Source organism: Daucus carota, chromosome 4, assembly GCF_001625215.2.
Source record: "Daucus carota subsp. sativus chromosome 4, DH1 v3.0, whole genome shotgun sequence".
NCBI lineage: Eukaryota > Viridiplantae > Streptophyta > Magnoliopsida > Apiales > Apiaceae > Daucus > Daucus carota.
The window spans coordinates 12,514,675-12,533,596 of NC_030384.2; the positions used below are offsets into that span (position 1 = coordinate 12,514,675).

Genomic DNA, 18,922 nt, shown 5'->3' on the forward strand with positions numbered 1-18,922 from the left:
TGATTTATATATCAGAGACGAATAATAGTTAATAGTTAGTAGTTAATTCAAATAATATTTGTTAATATTAAAAAAGGAAATTAACTTTGGTATACATGATGAATTAAAGTATTCTGGTAACTCGTAAAAGTCTATTATATTGATTACTTGGACTCCTGAAGATCACGTGTTCATTTGCCTGATTTTGTTAATATTAGTTCAATTTTTACACTAATTTTATCATTTATCATATCATGTATGATATCATATCATATAATATAATATAATATTGTACTTCATACTTTGTTCAAATAGATATCGGATATCTTTTTCATATTTGATAATTTTAATATAATATCAAATTTTGCAGCAATCATATCATAACAAATCATGTACCATATTATATAATATTTTGCTTCATATTTTGTTCAAATCAGATGAATTCTAATCATATTGTCAATTAGGCAAATCAAATAATCAAGTATATGTGCGAAATTGTGAAATTATTACTATCCGTATTTAATATTTAATATTTAGGTAAGGATTTAAATTATTGTTTTGATGATTTTATGGGATTGTGTACAGTTTGATCATATATATCATTCCATATTGTGTAATGCTTTACTTCATAGTTTGTCCAAAACACGGGCAAAAATAATCATATCCTCCACTAATCAACTCAAACAATCAAGTATATGAAGCACATGTGAAATTTTCAAATCTCTACTGTCACTTGGATCTTCTGAGTCTATATTCACAGTAACCGAATTTTTATTTAATATTTATTATATTAAATATTTAATTTTTATATGGTGAAATAAAGGAATTTTGTTATCTATAATAATATATGTTAAACTTTTATTGAGAAAAAACAAATTTGAAAATTAATATATGAAAGAATGATTCTTTTGCAGCTCTAATCGCGTAAAAATAGTTAAACTGAGATTTATTTTGGGACCGAGAGAGGACAATTCTAAATTGGATATGTAAAATTTTCAGGGAACATAATTTTCAGCCACTTTGATACTCATGCCTATATAATTTTCAATAAGACGACATACATAATTTAACACAAATTATATAGTATGTCCGGGAAAATTAATCTCAGTGTCTAGCAGCATAAACTATAAATGTTTCAGTTTTCATCTGATGTTAAAATATGAGTAAAATAAAATAAAACTGTATTGTTGCATTAATTATCTGTTACAAACTAACGAAGTTGTCATTTATTTTTAATTTTATCAGAGCACACAGGTTCATTAAGGATTGTATTTGTCATCGCTGATAGGAATTATACTTTTTATTCATCCGCCGTGTTAAAGAGTATAATATAATAAAAAAAATTCATTAATAAAAATTTTATTTGTGAGCACATACATTCCTCAGTGTGATCAACGTTATAGTGCAAATAATGTTATGAAGAAAAAAAATTGCGATAATGGGAAGACAAAATCATTATCATTTTGTTCATAAAATACCTAAAAAAAATTAATCGTAAATAAATATATACCATTATGTGAATGTAGTATCGAAAATTCGATATTAGTCCTTAGACCCTCCAATAAATAATATGTTAATACCATATTATTTTTGGGATACAATACCGAATACAATATATTGCTTATTAGATAGTCCACTTTTTTTTCTTGTAATATTTTGTGTTCCAATTAAAACACAAAGCGTAATACATAGTCATAATTAATTCGTATTGAATTTAAATATTTATCTACACCATAAATTGAAATATAATGAAAAGAAAAATATATCAAAAACATAATAAACGGCTATTTTTTAAAAAAATTAAGCTATGGGCCGTATATAGACAATTGAAAGAGTCCCGACTCAGTTCCCTAATTAAAGTGCCTAAAGTCCTTAATCCGCCCAAAAACCCCAAATACCACCTCTATTGCACAGGCTGCCGGAAACATGGAATACAGCGACCATTCGTCGGAAGAATACAGCAGCGACGACTCTCTTTACGGTGAAATTGATGGGAAATCAACCGAGAAACGTAGCCAGGCAAGAATCAAGGCCAAGGTAATCACCTATCTTCTTCATCGATCAATTTCATATAGTTTTTGTACAATAAAACGGCAATGCTGGGGTTTAAATCAGATTAATTGACATATGTCGTGCCTTGAATATATTCAAATGAACATAAGTATCTTGGCACAATTATGTACTTAACCTGAAATATTGTGATATACAATTCCATGGAGGGTTTGTGGCATCAATTGTTCATATTAATCAAGTCGATTGTTTGGGCACATGTGCAAGTCTCAAATGTGGATATTATATTATACCTTAAAAAAATGTGTAATTGAAATTATGTGAGCTAATATACAGGATAGTATTTTTAATGATGGGAAAATAATGTATAATCTCAGCATTTTAGTTTATGTATGATGAACATTCGTGTGCTAATTTTTTGGTTGGTCGATGACATAGTTGTATAACTGATTAGATTTTGATTGAGTAGTAAGATTTAGGGAGAGTCGGATTTGCATAATAAGTGCCATGTACTTGTAACATTATACAGGAAAAGAGAATGGAAAAATGGATGAATTCGGAAACTTGTGAAGCTTGGAGAGGTACATTTTAACTTTGACGTTCATAGCATGTAATTTGTGTCAACTTTTGTGTGCCAAGTGGTAGACGATATCAATTCTGGAACAATTGTAAGAATCTTCAACCTTGGATCATTGATTCTTTGTGGTCATGAATTCTAACTAAACTAAATGTAAATGATGTGCCAGCTGCTAACTATTGTTTTTTGGACTGTACATTGCAGACAGTTCCATACTTGTTCCATGACCGTCATGGCAGGTACAAACATCCGAAAATAAAACTTTTGTGCACTGAGGGGTTCAAATACAAGTGTCGTTATGACAGAGAGGAGGGCAAGATTGTGGGGTTACAGAGGTTCTTTAGAGATCACTGGGTAACACAGAACAGTATTATAACCTTTCAATGGCCTGGAGGGAGATGCTTCTTGGTGAGGATATATAAACCAACAGGAATAGAGGCAGATTACAACTGGTTTAATCCCCGAAAATGCCAAAGTTTCAAGGACAGTTTTGATATCAATGACCCAAAGTATTCATCTGGTGGAAGCATGGTCGAGGAAGAAAAAGCAAAGGCCCTGTTAATGTTCAATGGAATGCGTGAGCAAGTTGGAATGTACGAAATGGTTGTCACAGAATCATGCCTCGAGAAAAACAGCAAAACCCTAGTATCCAATCTGCTTTCCCTTAAACTGCATTTTTTAGTTTGTTAATTTCTTCTTTGTGTTTGTGTACTGAATCGTACTTTTGTTCTATGTTACCAGGAAATTAAAGGTCATATGCAGAAAATGTGCGAGCAATGGAATTCAGGCGATGTAATAAAATTAAAATTTGTGAAGAAAGTGTGGAAGATTGAGATTACGAAAAAGGAAGGGGTGACCTTTTTCGGTCCCGGTTGGTTTGAATGTTGTGATGAAGCTGCATTGATGGCAGGTGACACACTTGTATTGCGTACCTGCAAGGACCCACTCGAGCTCCTTGCCTGTGTATTGAAAATGACCGAGCTTCAACTAATTGAGAAATCTATTGGTAAGAAACGATACTCTGTAAATTCATGCTTTATAGTTAGCTTATTATCTGTGATTGATCTAATGTTCATGTGTTCGTTAGGCTGCGATCAAATCGGGATATCATTTTTACAGTTTGGTCATGACTTGCTTATCAATGATGGTGTGATGGTAAGTAGATTAGTGTTAATTTTAAAACTAATTATAACTTTTTGCCTCGCAACAGATTAAGTAATGCAAGAAATCCTTGTGCTCTTTTTCAGATTCCACCTCTGGTGGTCACAAATTTTTTTGAATCACTTCTTGAGAAGGTGGACACTGTGTTGTGCGGTGGAAGGGAATGGCAAGTGAAATATAGCAAAGACACCAAAATGCTATCTGGCTTATTGCCTATTATGAGGGAATATGAAGTAAAAATTCGAGACACTATTTTCTTCACAGTCGCGCGTGATGGAGAATCAGTTGTGAAGATTTTTCGAAGGGATGGCATGGAGGTCAGGTACTGTAAAGCTATTGTAGAAGATGGAAAAGTGCAAGAACCATTTCTGCAGAGGGAAGAAGTGAGTCATGTGGAAGTGATCGGTGAGTCCACTAAGAAAATTTCGTAGAATGATATGATTCTAAAACTCGTGCGATATTATCTCAATGGATTACATGTGCTTTACTTTTTATATGTGCGTAGATGTGTCAGATGATGAGGCTCCAATGGATGTTGAGAAAGATGGTCATGCACTTGTGGCAACCGAAATAATGCAAGCATCTCATGTTGATGGGAGATCACATGGAGTGGTAAGTTGATTAAATTAACATTGCTTATGAATAAAACCTAAATAACACGCGTAGTCATATTTTTTACCCGACCAGACAATGATAATTACTTCACTTTGGATATCTTTTACAAAATGGGGATTTTTTACTTGATAACAATGCATAGGATGAACCTTTAATTTGCTGCAGATGTAGTTCAAATCACTACAACTACAACAAATTAAATTATTTTAATTAGGAAACATGTGACATCATGTCTGTGGGGCAAAAAAAGACACATCCACTGGGTAGTTAAATAACATTATAATGTGAGGAAGATTTAAATCTGAATAAGACTCTGCCAGTTTACAAATATGGACTATGGTATATATGCAAGACATAGAAGTGTAATACATCAACAATCTACTTGTTTTCATTTCCTCGATCAGAAACATGAAATATATTTCTAAATTTCTAATTTTTTACTTGAAAACAATGCATAGGATGTGTCAGATGATGAGGCTCCGATGGATATTGAAACAGATCATCATGCACTTGTGTTCACCGAATTAATGCAAGCATCCCACGTTGATGGGAGATCACATGGAGTGGTAAGTTGATCAAATTGACATTGCTCATGAATAAAACCTAAATAACACGTGTAGTCTTATTTTTTACCCGAACAGACATTGATAATTACTGGACTTTGGATTTCTTTTACAAAAGTTCTTTGTTTCTACTTGATAACAGTGCATAGGATGAACATTTAAGAGGATCAGTTTGTTTTCTTCTTTTGTAGCTGAAGAGTATAGGAATGTAGAAATATATTTAAAAGCAGGTTTCATTTTGCAATCCTGTATAAATAGAGAAGAAACTAAACACTACACAAATATGGACTTTTGTTTTTCTATTGTGCATAGTTTTAAAATCATGACTTAATATATTCTTAATATCTTGCTATGACAGTACTTAGGTAAATCTCTAGAGTCTGCAGCAAGGGACTGGAAGTCTGGGATGACAGTAATATTCAACAAAGGAAGGAATTCATGGCCAATTGGTGTTATTGAAACGAACAATAGTATACGTTTCAGCAAGGGATGAAATGCATTTGTCAGAGACAATGATCTTGGAGTAGGAGATTCTGTAACATTCACACTTCAACCTGATGTCCTTTCGTTTGAGATAACAATTAAATATGCAGAGAAGAAGGGTGGAATGAAGAAGAATGTATAGAATTGTACCTTTCTACATGAATTATTAGTGTCTTGGTAATTTGGGATGAACATGTAGTTGCTGGTATTAACTCTTTTGGTCAATCATCACGTGCTATTACCACGTTCTATTAGATTATTAGACAAACAGGATTCTGTGGTAGATTCTTGAATATATTTATGGACAAAATTCGTGTGTGCCATTATGGATATCCTGTACCTGTTTCGCGCAGTGGTTACTTTTTTAGCCAGGGATGTGTACTTTTATCAGGCTATGCCATGTTTCCAAGTAATTTACCTACATATACGCATAAGCATAAAGAAACGTATATTATGAAAGAAATTATAAAGTTGCTAATCGAATATAAGTTTCCATTAGATGGTTGTAACTGCTTCAATTGATTGAAATGAAGAGTAATACTTAAGAAACAAAGGAAACATACTTAAGTTCATCCTTAACATAACACATGTTTGGATTTTAGGCAAACTAAAAATCAAATAGCAAGGCAACATGGAATCTTATAAAATATAATGTAAAGCATCAATTTCTTGAACTGGAGGTGCTCGTAGGAAGAAATGGTCACTGCATTCGCCTGCTTGAAGCACATAACAGAGCCTAGACACCAATCTCGGCTAATCTGTTTGTATAAACAAAAGGAAAGATATAAGCATAAGAAACAAAATATCTGTAATGCATCTTCATTGTCATGACATGCAAGACTAACCGAATGCTGAAACCTGTTTCTGAAGACTGAGACGTCTTCAGTGTCGAGGTTAACATATATCCTTGATCAATCAATGTTGCCAAGCTGAACCCTCCCTATAAAAATGCTGTAAGAGAATGTCGAAAAAATACTATACTTATGTCAGAATAACTCTGTAATACTGTATGATTCGTTTCTACCTTGATGTCCAGTCAACTTAAAGCTGGCCAATATCAATATAACCGGCATTTCCAAGTCATGTGCATATAGACGCCGAGTTTCATCAATCAGTGGTCCAAAATAAGAGACTTTAATTGCATCACTGCGGAAGATGATTATAAATTTTAAACCAAAAGATAAGTAATAAGAATTAATTAGAATATAATAGACTCAACAAAGTACCTTCCATCATTAACTGTAAATTTCTCGATTTCTGTTGGACCATCTATTGTTTGGATTGTACGCACTGGATCTAAATTTTCCAATACACCAATGACATCTGCAAAGGTAAGGACATCTCTTTAAATAAAAATAGTTAATAGGTATGCAGAGGAATAAATCTTGAACAATAATGTACCTGTTGATTGCTCAGGAACATGTTCGTGGTTGGATTCTTGGTATATCCCAAGAAGGTCTCCCAGAGGTGTTAGCTCGAATTTATGAAAGGGTATCATGATGCTGTCGTCTGGGTACAAAGTTACAACAGTCACAGGCAGGAAATGGATGACATTTGAGTTTGTGACTGGCCTGTAACGGCCAACAGCATCTCTCACATAGACATTAGTAATCTGGTACAGCCCTCCTTCGAACATAACATTGATATGCTTTTCCCATACATCAGGCCTAGCAACTACTATGATGTGATTGTCCTGTTAAATCAAAAAGACAAAAACCAGCCTCTGTATTAATATGGATATAATCATAAAGGATGAGCGAGGCGGTAAGGAATTGACATGCAAAAATCCATGTTTATATTACCATACAGTCCAACAGGATCATATTATGATACAACAAATCACCAGTTCTTCGTGAACGTGTCACCCATGTTCTTGTAAGGCGTACCTTCAATGTCCAGCTTATCTTAGTGGAATTCAGCGTTGAGAGAGGATCATGGGCTTCCATAACTACCACAAAACTGATAATAAAACAATAAGAGAATATTATAGCATGAACAAAGGTATATAAATTTAAGAAATAAAATGGATGGAGTGAAAGACATGGAGCAATACACAACTGGGGAATGCAGGAGTTATCACAACTGAAGAATGGAAGACATGTAGTACTATATATACAGAAACTTCTGCGAATTATAAGTGATAATGTGTATCTGATCAATTATCAATATCAATTATCAATTATAAATGAACAAATCAAACAATACAATTAATGCATAAATAAAAAGATTGTTATTCTTTCCTTCCAAATCGGTAAAGAATAAGTTATCACAGCATATGATTGTTCAATGTACATCTAAACGAACAACCATCCATATCCTTCTTCAAGTCAATGCTGATCCTTTCCTCAAAATATGGATGAAATATCTTGATGGTTTATTAAACAGATGGATTAACTATCCGGATACGACTATAGCGACATATCAGCATGTGATTTTCTTGTGACAATTAAGCTGAAAATTCGGTTTTTTTAAATTGGTGTTGCTATATTAAATAACACGAAATACATAATCTGGGAAAGGAGAAATAGCTTATACTTAGCATGCAAAATAAACTGTTTACATCATAGGTTTTTCAGAGCTGACAAACAAACTATGTAGCCTGAATAAAGCTTAACGATGTCTTAAGTAATAGAATACAGAACACAGCCTATTGAGGTAAATTGTAGAAAACCTCCTCAAAAACAACATTGGCAGTAATGTTAGTAGAGCCTCCAACATCACTGTCAATTAAAATATGAAGACCCGAGGGAGAAGTGACCCTGGATACGGCGACATAAAGTTGTCCATGGGTAAAAACGGATCTCGGTAAATATAGACCGACCTTGTCGAGAGACTGTCCCTGGCTTTTGTTTATTGTCATGGCAAAGCACAATTGCACAGGAAACTGAACCCTCTTGAATTCAACAGGCCACTTAGAGTCGCTGGGTTCCATCTCAATTCGCGGGATGATGTGCATCGAGCCAGCTTCATAACCGGTCAAAATTTCGCAGAGAATGCTGTTAGGCATGCATTTTTTAACAATCATTCTTGTACCATTACAGAGGCCCATGAGCTGATTCAAATTTCTCATCAGCATTATGACGAAGCCTATTTTTAACTTCAAATCATGTCTCGGCAGACTTGGCATATTGATGGAATTGAGATATTCCACCGGAAAACCAGCTCCAAACTCAGCATTCGCTTGAACATTGTCCGACAAAGAATCCTGGCTGTAATGGGTGTGTACTGTACCGGGCAACTGATCTAGGATGTATGAATTGACGTCATTGACAATAGCATTGGTTGGAGTCAAAATTGACCTTTGCTTCAAAAATTCTGTATTTGATATGTTTGTGGAAATATCTGGATAAATAACATCAACTATATCTTTGATCGGCTGCCCAGTTGAGTGAATCAGGAATTTATCCGGGATGATCACATCAGGATCATTAACGGTATCGTCCGGATGCACATTTGGTAGATGACCATTCCCCACATCAAGTACCCACTGGCTGAATTCAGCAATTTCTTCCTTCTCCTGGACAGTTTTGCCAAGTGAGAGGCGCATGTTCTTTTTGAGTTCAAAAACTTGACAATGTTCACACAGCGCCGAGCTATTAAGAGAAGCATTCACTACCTGTGCCCGGGATGCTTTTGGAATTACCGGAAGGATCTATCTGTAGTCTCCGCCAAATACAATCGAAATCCCACCAAAAGGGAGTCTAGCCCTTACGGGATCTACCAAAGACATGACGTCTCTGAGACTACGGTCCACACATTCAAAAGCATGGCGGTGTTGGATCGGTGCTTCATCCCATATTATTAAACTGGTTTGCTTGATCAATTCAGCAAGTGGAGATCCATGCTTGATACCAGCTATGGAGTGACGATCAATCTTCAGTGGTATGTGAAACCTTGAGTGAGCTGTCCTCCCACCCGGCAATAGTGTAGCAGCAATACCCGATGATGCCACAGGAAGGACAATTTGTCCTTCACTACGCAATCTGCAGATAACGGTGTTCCAGAAGAATGTCTTGCCACATCCTCCGCTTCCATACACAAAGAACACACCACCCTTTTTATCACGAACGCTCTGAATAATTGACTCATAAGCGTTAAGCTGCTCCTTGTTTAAGTTTTTGTATAATTTGTCGTGCTGCTCTTGCATGTCAGCTCTGTTGTGAGACAATTCATCATTTATAAGCCTATTGTCCAGATCACGCATGTACCTTTCGTCTGGAACAGGAAGTGTGGAAAAGTCTCTCAAACTCTTGCCAACGTCATTAAGCAGTTTCTCTATTTCTGAAAATGACAAAAGTCTGACATTAAGAAATATGAATTGCATGGCTGTTGAAATGAACATGATATTATTAAAGTAATACCTGTCAACGTAAGCTTATATATCTCAGACTCATCTAATTGGAGGCTCATATTATTGGCTTTCTGACGCCTTGTATAAAGAATATCATCAGCCATTGAAACTCGATGTTGTTCCCATAACCTGAGTGGATCAGCAACCTGATTGTTTGAAATGATGTGGACAAACAATTGCCTCAGCTGGCTCGGCATTGCGTAGGCTGCACTCTCGGACATGGCGACATGCCACTGCCGATCATCTTTTAGAAGGCCAAGAGCACCGCAAGCTTCCTTGTAAGTTTTATACACAACACCATTTACTGTTTTCAGAGCCTTGAAGGACGTAGCTCCTTTATTCTGCATCAATATCATCCGGAGAAAAAATGTCTCACCCGAAGATGCATGAACATCAGACAATCGACCAAAAACAATACCCCTTTCTCTTGGCTTCCACTTGCAAGCATCTGCTTTCCATGTGAAGTTTTGCGGGAATTCCTGATAAGTGAATTCTCTGGCTGCAGGGTAGGCCTTGTTAGCCTCAAACCAACCCTCAAGCTTGCTGTGGCGAGTTTTGGATTTTTCAGCCACAGATGCCAAGCTCTCATTATTCTTGAAAGTTACGTTTTTCTCGCCTTCAACATGGACTGGCAGACGCTCAACGGAAGGATGTCGGTAGTGAATGTCAAATCCAAGAAGTCTCCATGAAGCTTCAGCAGCACAAATATACCGGCCATCAATATAGTTTTTAATTTCGTCCCGGGACCTGGCCAGTAATGGTTGACTGGCGTCTCCATTGACATCCCTTTTCTTCCGCAACAACATGGTTGCTGTATCATGACCCTTTAAGCAATACTTAAACAAATATTTCAATGAACGGGAGCTGTTGCAAACTTCCAGATTGATGTGACACTGAAACCGGACTAACAATTCCCTATTATATGGGACAACGTACTGGTTATCAAGCAAAACTCCCTTCTTCTTCACGTTGTTGGTTGTCCGACGTCTACGGTATACAGGGAACCCAGAATCATCAAAAAAAGTGTTTCCATTAAACCTGAATCAGGAAGACTTCAGACTTCAATCTATATATATTAAATGTGCGGTAAAAATAATACAGTGGAACAAAATAGCATTTACAGGTCACTTAAAAATTAGCTTACTTTTTCGGAAAATGACGTCCACATTTTCCCTTCACCATGCACGGAGAATATGTGTAATCTTTGCCACATGGCCCGTGAATCATAAAACGCTTGACAACATTGTAACCAATAGGATCTAGATTCTCGTCTGGGATCTCAGCAGATATTAACTTGTCAACATCATGAACATTGTTTGGACGACTGCTTGGATGCAACCATATTAACATGTGACAATGAGGCAGGCCATGTTTCTGGAACTCAATGACATGCATAACTGAAATCACATGTAGAAAAATATAAACTCAGTACAATATCAAGAAATTAGCAGCATATGTCAAGAATTAATTAGAGAATATACCTCCAATACATTTCCCAAAAAAAATTTGTTTTTTGATTAAGTGAAGCAATTGATCAAGCTTTAATTTGAAAACACGGGCTACTATGTCCGGTGCATCAGCAACATCAACACCGGGCAAATACTCTAACATGCTCTTTATTTCAGGCCACTCTGTGTTGCACGTCATAGTCAGAAACATGGATGGATGTCCTATAGTGCGGCAAATAGCCAATGAATCTTTAAAATACTAATTCATGTATCTCTGAGAACCTGTATGGGTTGCTGGAAGTATAACCTTTTTACCAAGAGTTTCTGGGTTGGTATCACCTTTTTGAATGGAATCCCAGATAGATTTGTAAAGCTCAGATCGAATAATATGTTGATGCCCTCGTAGCCAATCAAGCCTATACTGCTCCACTGCAGCAAAAGCATCAACCACAAACTGCTGCCATAAGCGTCCTCCTAGATGTAAGTTTTTTCCTGCAAAAGTGAATATAATCAACTACACTATCATAAAACAGAGGTATATGTTAAAGGGGTTAGGCTGCTTTAAAAGATACCAACCTTCGTCAGGCCGGACCATTAACCTATAAGCATAAAACTCTCTCATTGTAACTGTAGATCGATGCCTTGTCTCATCCGGGTGGAGATCACTATCAGCATCGGAAGGAACAACTTTATTCTTACCATGGAGCGGAATATTCAAGTGAAAACCATCATCACCGTAAGGAAACAACAAAGGGTACTGCAACTGCATGAAGTGCTTGCAAGTTTCAAAAACTCTTTTCAGATACATTTGTTTGGTCTGCACAACAATATCTCTGAATGGGCAATTGTCGTCGCTGTCAGCAACTATCAAAGCAGCCACCTCATTCGAAGGTCCAATTTAATTAGGCCTGCCAGACTCGGACTTGGATGACACTAATAGAAGATCAAACTCATCTGGTTCATTAAGATTGAACCGGTCTCGAGCCATCCGAAATCCCTCTGCCAACTTGTTGTTTTGATCAAGCATATCAAGAAGACCTTGGACAATTTCTGGGTGAAGCTGATCGGTACCAGGGACAGCATTCATGCGATTTTGAATCTCATTTTCTGTGTCGTACACATAAAGTTGACGAAATTTTGGCGATTGTCCCTCGGTAGGTGTCAAACTTCCGATTAAATGATAGTTTTGACCATTTAATTTGAAACAATAAGGTCCACGTCCATTATTTATCTTCTTGTCAACTTTCCCACCAAGAGACGTAAACTGGAATAATGAATTGTATGTTCTTATGTGTTGCTTGAAGTGTTCAGTTTTTTCACTTCCATTAAGCAAAGAGGCTAAAAAAGGGGGTGGTGGCCTTTCTTCCGGAAGCCTGACCTGTCCATCCTTACAGCATATAGAAAACGTGGGTTGGTTGTTCTTGCTTGATTTGTTGTTCCTCTCTTCATTCCACATCCTTGCACGACACTTCTGACAACTCGATGTAGGAGGTCCAAGGTTCATGTAGCCCTTCCATAGATCTGTGAAACAGATTAACCCGACTGACTATATTTTAATTCATGTGCTAACATGCTACAATTTGCAAACATACCTATATTTTCAGTGTCACCCTCTTCCTCTGCATCTGACAGATATTCCCCACGATGTGCATCCTCATCGTCAAGCTCATCATCTAAGCAGAACAATGGTGCTTTTGTTAATCGGATTAAAACTTGAAATCTCACAAAAAAATAAACACAAACAAATCAACAAAGCAGTGTACCTGCAAGATGGGATTCATAAACCTGCTTATCTCCATTTATACCAGTGAGTGCACTTTCCACAACAGCCTCATTGAACTCGGACATCAAATTCTTCACGCCAGACGATGAAGCTTCTCTAGTCGATTTTTGTTGGTTTTGTGATGCGAATGTAGAACAACCTGTGTGCAAAAAAGATGAAATTGTAAACAACACTTTAAAGGTTCATGTTAGAATTATAGCCACAAAAGTAAAACTTATTTTGTAGTCACCTTGAACGTTTCCATCACGGAACCAACCTGCAATGAAGTGGAAAATCAGGCGTTAGAGATATAGAAGTGAATGGTTTTTATTATTATGACATAAATCGCACACGGTTTTAAAATTTACCTGGAGTTTTTATTCCAATCTGCTCGGGTTCAGGAAATGTTACATTAATGAAGCGACGTTCATCTCTGCGTCTAGCTGAGCTCGAGGTGTCCAGGATGCGAGGTTCAAGGGATGTGCGATTGCTGAGTGAAGGATTGATGGGAGGTGTTTGCCTACTGCGATCTACAGAAAAAGACAACAAAACGTGTGGTTATAATTTAACACGTGTCGCAGTACAGAGTGATATTGAAGCAAAAGTAAAACTAAGGTGCAATGTACCACGATTAAAAGAATCAAGTAGCCTTTGTCTAGCAGCCATAGAATCAGAAGGGTTGCGAGCCCTTATACTTGATGCAGGCATTTGAAATGCATGGCCAGAAGTGCTAATACCAGCACGTGTTTTGAGCAGCCTGGAAACAGAAGTCTGGACAATGATGTCTAAAAGTAGATACATGTAAGTTACACAATCAATGACATGATGTAGAAATAAATAATCGTGAAGATGTTAAAAACACAACCTGAAAGGTTCACATTGCTCAGACGCCTCTGAGATGGCGTTAGATTGGGGCCTGATCCATTTTCATGTGCGCTATAAGAGTTGTTCCGAGATTGTCCTGAATGGTCTGACAACCATGACCGCGTCTCCTGTGCATAAGGGTTTGACCATGCTTGCTTGGCAGAGCAAGGAGTTGGTTGGGTTGGTCGTGATCGTTATTCCAAAAACCTGCCAAGAGGTCGTCTATAGGTGTTCCCTGACAGTGAGTGGAAGAACATGGATTATAGAAGAACGATACTGCAATACGTTCTAACAATCATGGTAGCGTCGAGTTACCTGAATATTCAGCACCATGGATGCTCTTCCCTGTGTATGAAGGTATCTTTGCCTCTTGGGTAAGTGCACTCGAATTCCCTAGTTGAGACGACGGATAAAATGCATGACAATGTGAGGACAGTTACATGTGGAATACATCAAGGGGATTTTTTAAAAAGTGGCTTTAAGAGACTGCTGACCTGACAATGGTGTTCGGACGCCAGAAGAACCTGGGAATCACATATGCACATTTTCATAAAACAATTAAATGGAGGTGAACCGATGTTAACACATGAATGCCAGAACAATACACACAAAAAACCACACCAGTGCATTACACAGTACCTGTCTCTCCTACGTTGGGATTTAAGTTTTCGCACGCTGTTTGTCTCGCATGCATGTCAATATCACGTTGATGCACATTCCGACGCTTTTCTGAAAAGAAAACCATACAAATACCATGAACACAGGTTAAGCCGAAAAAAGAAGATGTGCATAAAGTAAACTTTATACGCATCGTGAAATCATTACCAGGCTGCTTTGTGTTAGGCGAGAGAGGACCAAGCGGAACCCGTTTACGGCCTGAAAGAAAGTGCAATGAAGATGTCAAGGACAAACAACAAAAGCAATTATAAAGGACGAATGAAAGCGGATCAACAGTACCGCCGGACGTAGGAGAAGGCTGGGTAGGCGGAAGTCGTCCATGACCTGCAAGTTACAAACATGGCAGCGGTATTAAAACAAACAACAAAGAGGAGAAGCGTGATAGAAGATGAAGGCAGAGTCATTATACCCACCAGCCATGGAAAATGCAGTTAGAGGCTACACCGTGAACAATCGCAGAGGAAGGCCAAGATGAACAAAGTGCTGAAGAGATCACGTCTCCACAAAACGTGGGATTTCAAATTTGAAATATCCGGGTGAATGATCGAAATAGGAGAAGAAAGCAGTACATGGAGGTGTGATACCTAATTTGTATTTGTATAAACGTGTTCAGCAGAAGATAAGTTGGAGTATCCATGAAATCGTGGACTATCCATAATACACAAAATTACAACAGGTTTGAGTATGGGTTTTACCCATATTAAGCTGGGTAACCTGAAAAGAAGTAAAAAGACCTGAAAGTACCTGGCAAGTAACCGAGCGTGAAAAGTGGGAAAGGCAAAGTTAGTCTTTCAGGAAGTGTCTTCACTAGCAAGAATTTAGAATATATTGATGATTTACACTTTATCAAAACGCTACATTAATTTATAATTTTGAGATAAATAAAAACAAGTAATATTAGTTTCATTTACCATTAGATGTGAGGTGGAGTCCATTTTCAAGTTATCCTCCTTCGAGGGTGGGCGGTTTCTCAAATATTTATGGGGTGTATTTAATTGGGATTTTGATTGATTGTAAGTCTATGAATTTTAATGCATTGTATGTGATTTTGATGGATTCTTGATAAAATATCGCAAAGGATTTAAGCAGAATATTTCAAAATCTTATAGATTTTGGTGGGATTTCAAAAAACTTAAAATATACACAAGAATGACACAAAATCATTCATTTTATGAAATCCAAAATAATTCATCAGCATTTGAATACCATAAGATTTTAATGAATTTTAAACAATCCCAAGAATACCACCAGATTTTAAAGCATAATTTCAAATCCTAATTGAATACCACCAGATTTTGTATCATAATTTAAATATCTCAATCGAATACCCTAAGATTTTAATGGGTTTCAAACAATTCCAATCGAATATCCTCGGATTTCATGAATAAAAAAATGTTTTAAAATCTCAATCCAATACACCCCGTTAGTACCGCAACAGATGGGTAAGTCCCATGTGAATAAGGTCATAGGTTAAGGTATTATAGCATCTCCAACAGCCTCTCTATTTTAAGGATAAGGACATAACTGCGTAAATGTTATCCTTCTCAAACCCTGCTCTAAGCGGGATATCCTGAGTATGTATCGTATGATATGGTAATATAGTTCTTGGCCAAACAAGCTTGATTGTTGAAGAAGATGAAGAAATCAAAAATGGAGGAGGGTTTGGAGAGAGAGAGCCGAGAGGAGAGGTGAGGGAGATGAGAGAAATGAGAGAGAAAAGGGTTGGTGTGTGTGTGGGTTTGTGTGGTCAAGTGGTGTATATTAATCAAGTGCTTCCACTTTGACTTGACTCGAAAATGTGAGTGGATTGTAGAAATGACTAGATTATCCTTCCTCCAAGGTTAGTGTAAAATGCATGCAAGGGTAGAGTAGACATTTGATAAATAATAAAAGTGTGATTTAAAAAGTATTAAAAGAAAGAGTTTTAATAAACAAAGTACAAATCTATAAATCATGAAATTAATATCACATATAATATGAGATTTTAGAAGTTTAATAAAATAGTTTTCAAAAATTTTGGACAAAGAATGAATTTAAAAAGAATAAATACAATGAGAGCTCTTATATACACACCACATAAAATAATATGGCAAGAATATAAGTACACGAAAAATACAAGAAAGAAATATTCCAACTCGCTATTTACAAGTTAAAATCTATCGGCTACTCGCAATTTATCAAATATCACTAAATCATTTAAATCTCTATTATTATTAAATCGGGTAGCGACAACGATCACATTTATTATTATTAACTCGAAACCGTCGCAACTAGTAATATTATTTAATAGCGTAGCGAGATTTATTCATCAAATTTAAACAAGTACATTCTAACTACAATCGGAAGTCACGTAACAATAAACGAGTCAAAGTCACATAATTTAGCAATTAAGACATGAAAATTTATATATCACCAAAATGAACTATTGTAATATATATAAGTCAAATATTACCGGCGTTACAACATTGGGAAAAAATATTATATTACTATTTGTTGCATGAATATACAGTGGAACACTATGTGTGGAAAAAAAATTCATTATGAATAATTTTTATCTATTTTAAATTTCAAATTAATAATTCACATTAAAAAACACTATTGAGAATGCCTTAAACAATTTTTAATAAGGAATTTTAAGAACTTACTATAATAAATATCATAGTAAAGATTATTTTAACTATCATATTATGATTATTTTAAAGATCATAATAAATATAATAATAAATATTCTTTAAAATGATCGAGATAATAATAAAAATTTACCTATAACGCAATCTTTCTAAATGATTGCGTACCTTTATTAATTTTTTTAAAATTGAACGATTCCTCAAAATGATACGGGATCGTTTATCTAATTTTGACTAATATATTTTGAAAATAAATTAAAAAATTATTTCTAATAAAAAATTATAAAGTATAGGTTGACATAATTTAAATAAAATGACTTCTGTGTATAATTTTAATACATACACGACTGATTTACAATCCCATGATTTATGCATTCTATTTAATGATTTTGAAATATAAATTTTCTTTACTAGATTCCTTATTTATATTTGTGTAGTACGAATTGCTTGCCACATGTAAGTTGCTTTCCATTCTATAAGGATTTCTTTCGGATTCTTACCTCCAAAACAAATGTTATAGTTTAACAAATAAGGAAACAACACCTTAATAGAATTTTTATTCCGAAATAATAAAATATTAAATCTTATACTACAATATTAAAATATTGAATCTTATACCAGAATACTTAAATGAATCCATGATAATATATGTGAAAATATATATAAACAAAAATTAAAAATGTAGAACATTGAAAATTCATAATATTTACTCAAAACAATTACATTAAATTTATATTGGAACAATCTATATATTATGCATAAACCTAAATATTACGAGCAAAAAAATGTTGCTAGATCTCTTTTTAGAACCTTAGTATTTTTTAGAACACCTTAATGAATATCCATATTAATCAAAATAATAAATCTCTATAGTAAATTTTAAAAAAACACAATCATGCATTTTTATTATATGGTTACGTAACATCTTAAAAAATCTCTACAAAAGAACATATTAAAAGTAAATGGTAATTTAATATTAAAAAGATATAAATTATTATCATGTGTCTAAGAAACACTTTAAAGAATCTTTACAAAAGAACATATTAAAATTAATTGGTAATTATTATCACTAGCTTATAACCCGTGTAATGCACGGGCGGTTAACATATTTGTTATTTTATTGTATATATTTTAAATTTACCAAATTTTGTTATAAAAATAAAATTATGATAGAATAATGTGGTTAAATAAATGTTTTATTTAACAGTTGGATAAATTCTTCATAGTTAAGTCCGTAAAATGGCTAATTAAAAATTAGGTCGAACATATATATTTTAATGGGAATGTTAAAATATTTTCTTTTACATATTATAATTTAAGGAGGCCTATAAACTCAAATATAAACTAACCGATCCACCTTTTGATATTTCGTTATTAATAATTAATAATATGGTATAAAACATATTATAATTTAAAAAGACGCATGAAACCAAATACCGACTCATCATACTAACCTAAATTTAATGTTTTGGTTTAATAGATAATAAAAAATATATAAATTCAAGAGCTCCGTGGGTCGAATACCAATCGATTCACCAAACTCAACTAATTGACCAACCAAGTGAAATTTTTATTTTCAGCTTTAATAGTGTAATAATATATAAGTATATGATAGATTCGTAATATTCCTTTTAACATGAGATCATTAGAGTATTTAAAAATAAGGTTATTATCACATGTTATTTATTAATAATTATATTTAATGATATTATATATTTATATATATGTTGCTGGTGTTAATTGTAAAAGTTCGGTTTTTTTAGTTAAAAAATCTAAAGAAGATAACGCATTTTGATGAAAAAAG

The 18,922-nt window shown here is 34.9% G+C and overlaps 3 protein-coding genes across 3 annotated transcripts; all 3 read right to left on the bottom strand.

Annotated features, from left to right (window-relative positions):
• Positions 1–6,124: 6,124 nt before the first annotated feature.
• On the bottom strand, positions 6,125–7,334 carry LOC108216929 (uncharacterized). The gene is made up of 6 exons (XM_017389791.1): positions 7,191–7,334; positions 6,790–7,081; positions 6,615–6,711; positions 6,456–6,534; positions 6,234–6,328; positions 6,125–6,146 (listed from the first exon to the last, which is right to left on the bottom strand). Exons 1-6 carry the CDS (start codon positions 7,332–7,334, stop codon positions 6,125–6,127), a joined length of 729 nt encoding a protein of 242 aa, XP_017245280.1.
• A 701-nt stretch (positions 7,335–8,035) lies between these two features.
• Positions 8,036–8,935, bottom strand: LOC108216928 (uncharacterized). Its single transcript, XM_017389789.1, has one exon. The coding sequence runs from the start codon at positions 8,933–8,935 to the stop codon at positions 8,036–8,038; it is 900 nt and encodes a 299-aa protein (XP_017245278.1).
• Positions 8,936–9,040: 105 nt separating this feature from the next.
• On the bottom strand, positions 9,041–11,995 carry LOC108216927 (uncharacterized). Its single transcript, XM_017389788.2, has 6 exons — positions 11,764–11,995; positions 11,470–11,679; positions 11,221–11,409; positions 10,884–11,136; positions 9,750–10,777; positions 9,041–9,669 (listed from the first exon to the last, which is right to left on the bottom strand). Exons 1-6 carry the CDS (start codon positions 11,993–11,995, stop codon positions 9,041–9,043), a joined length of 2,541 nt encoding a protein of 846 aa, XP_017245277.2.
• Positions 11,996–18,922: the final 6,927 nt, after the last annotated feature.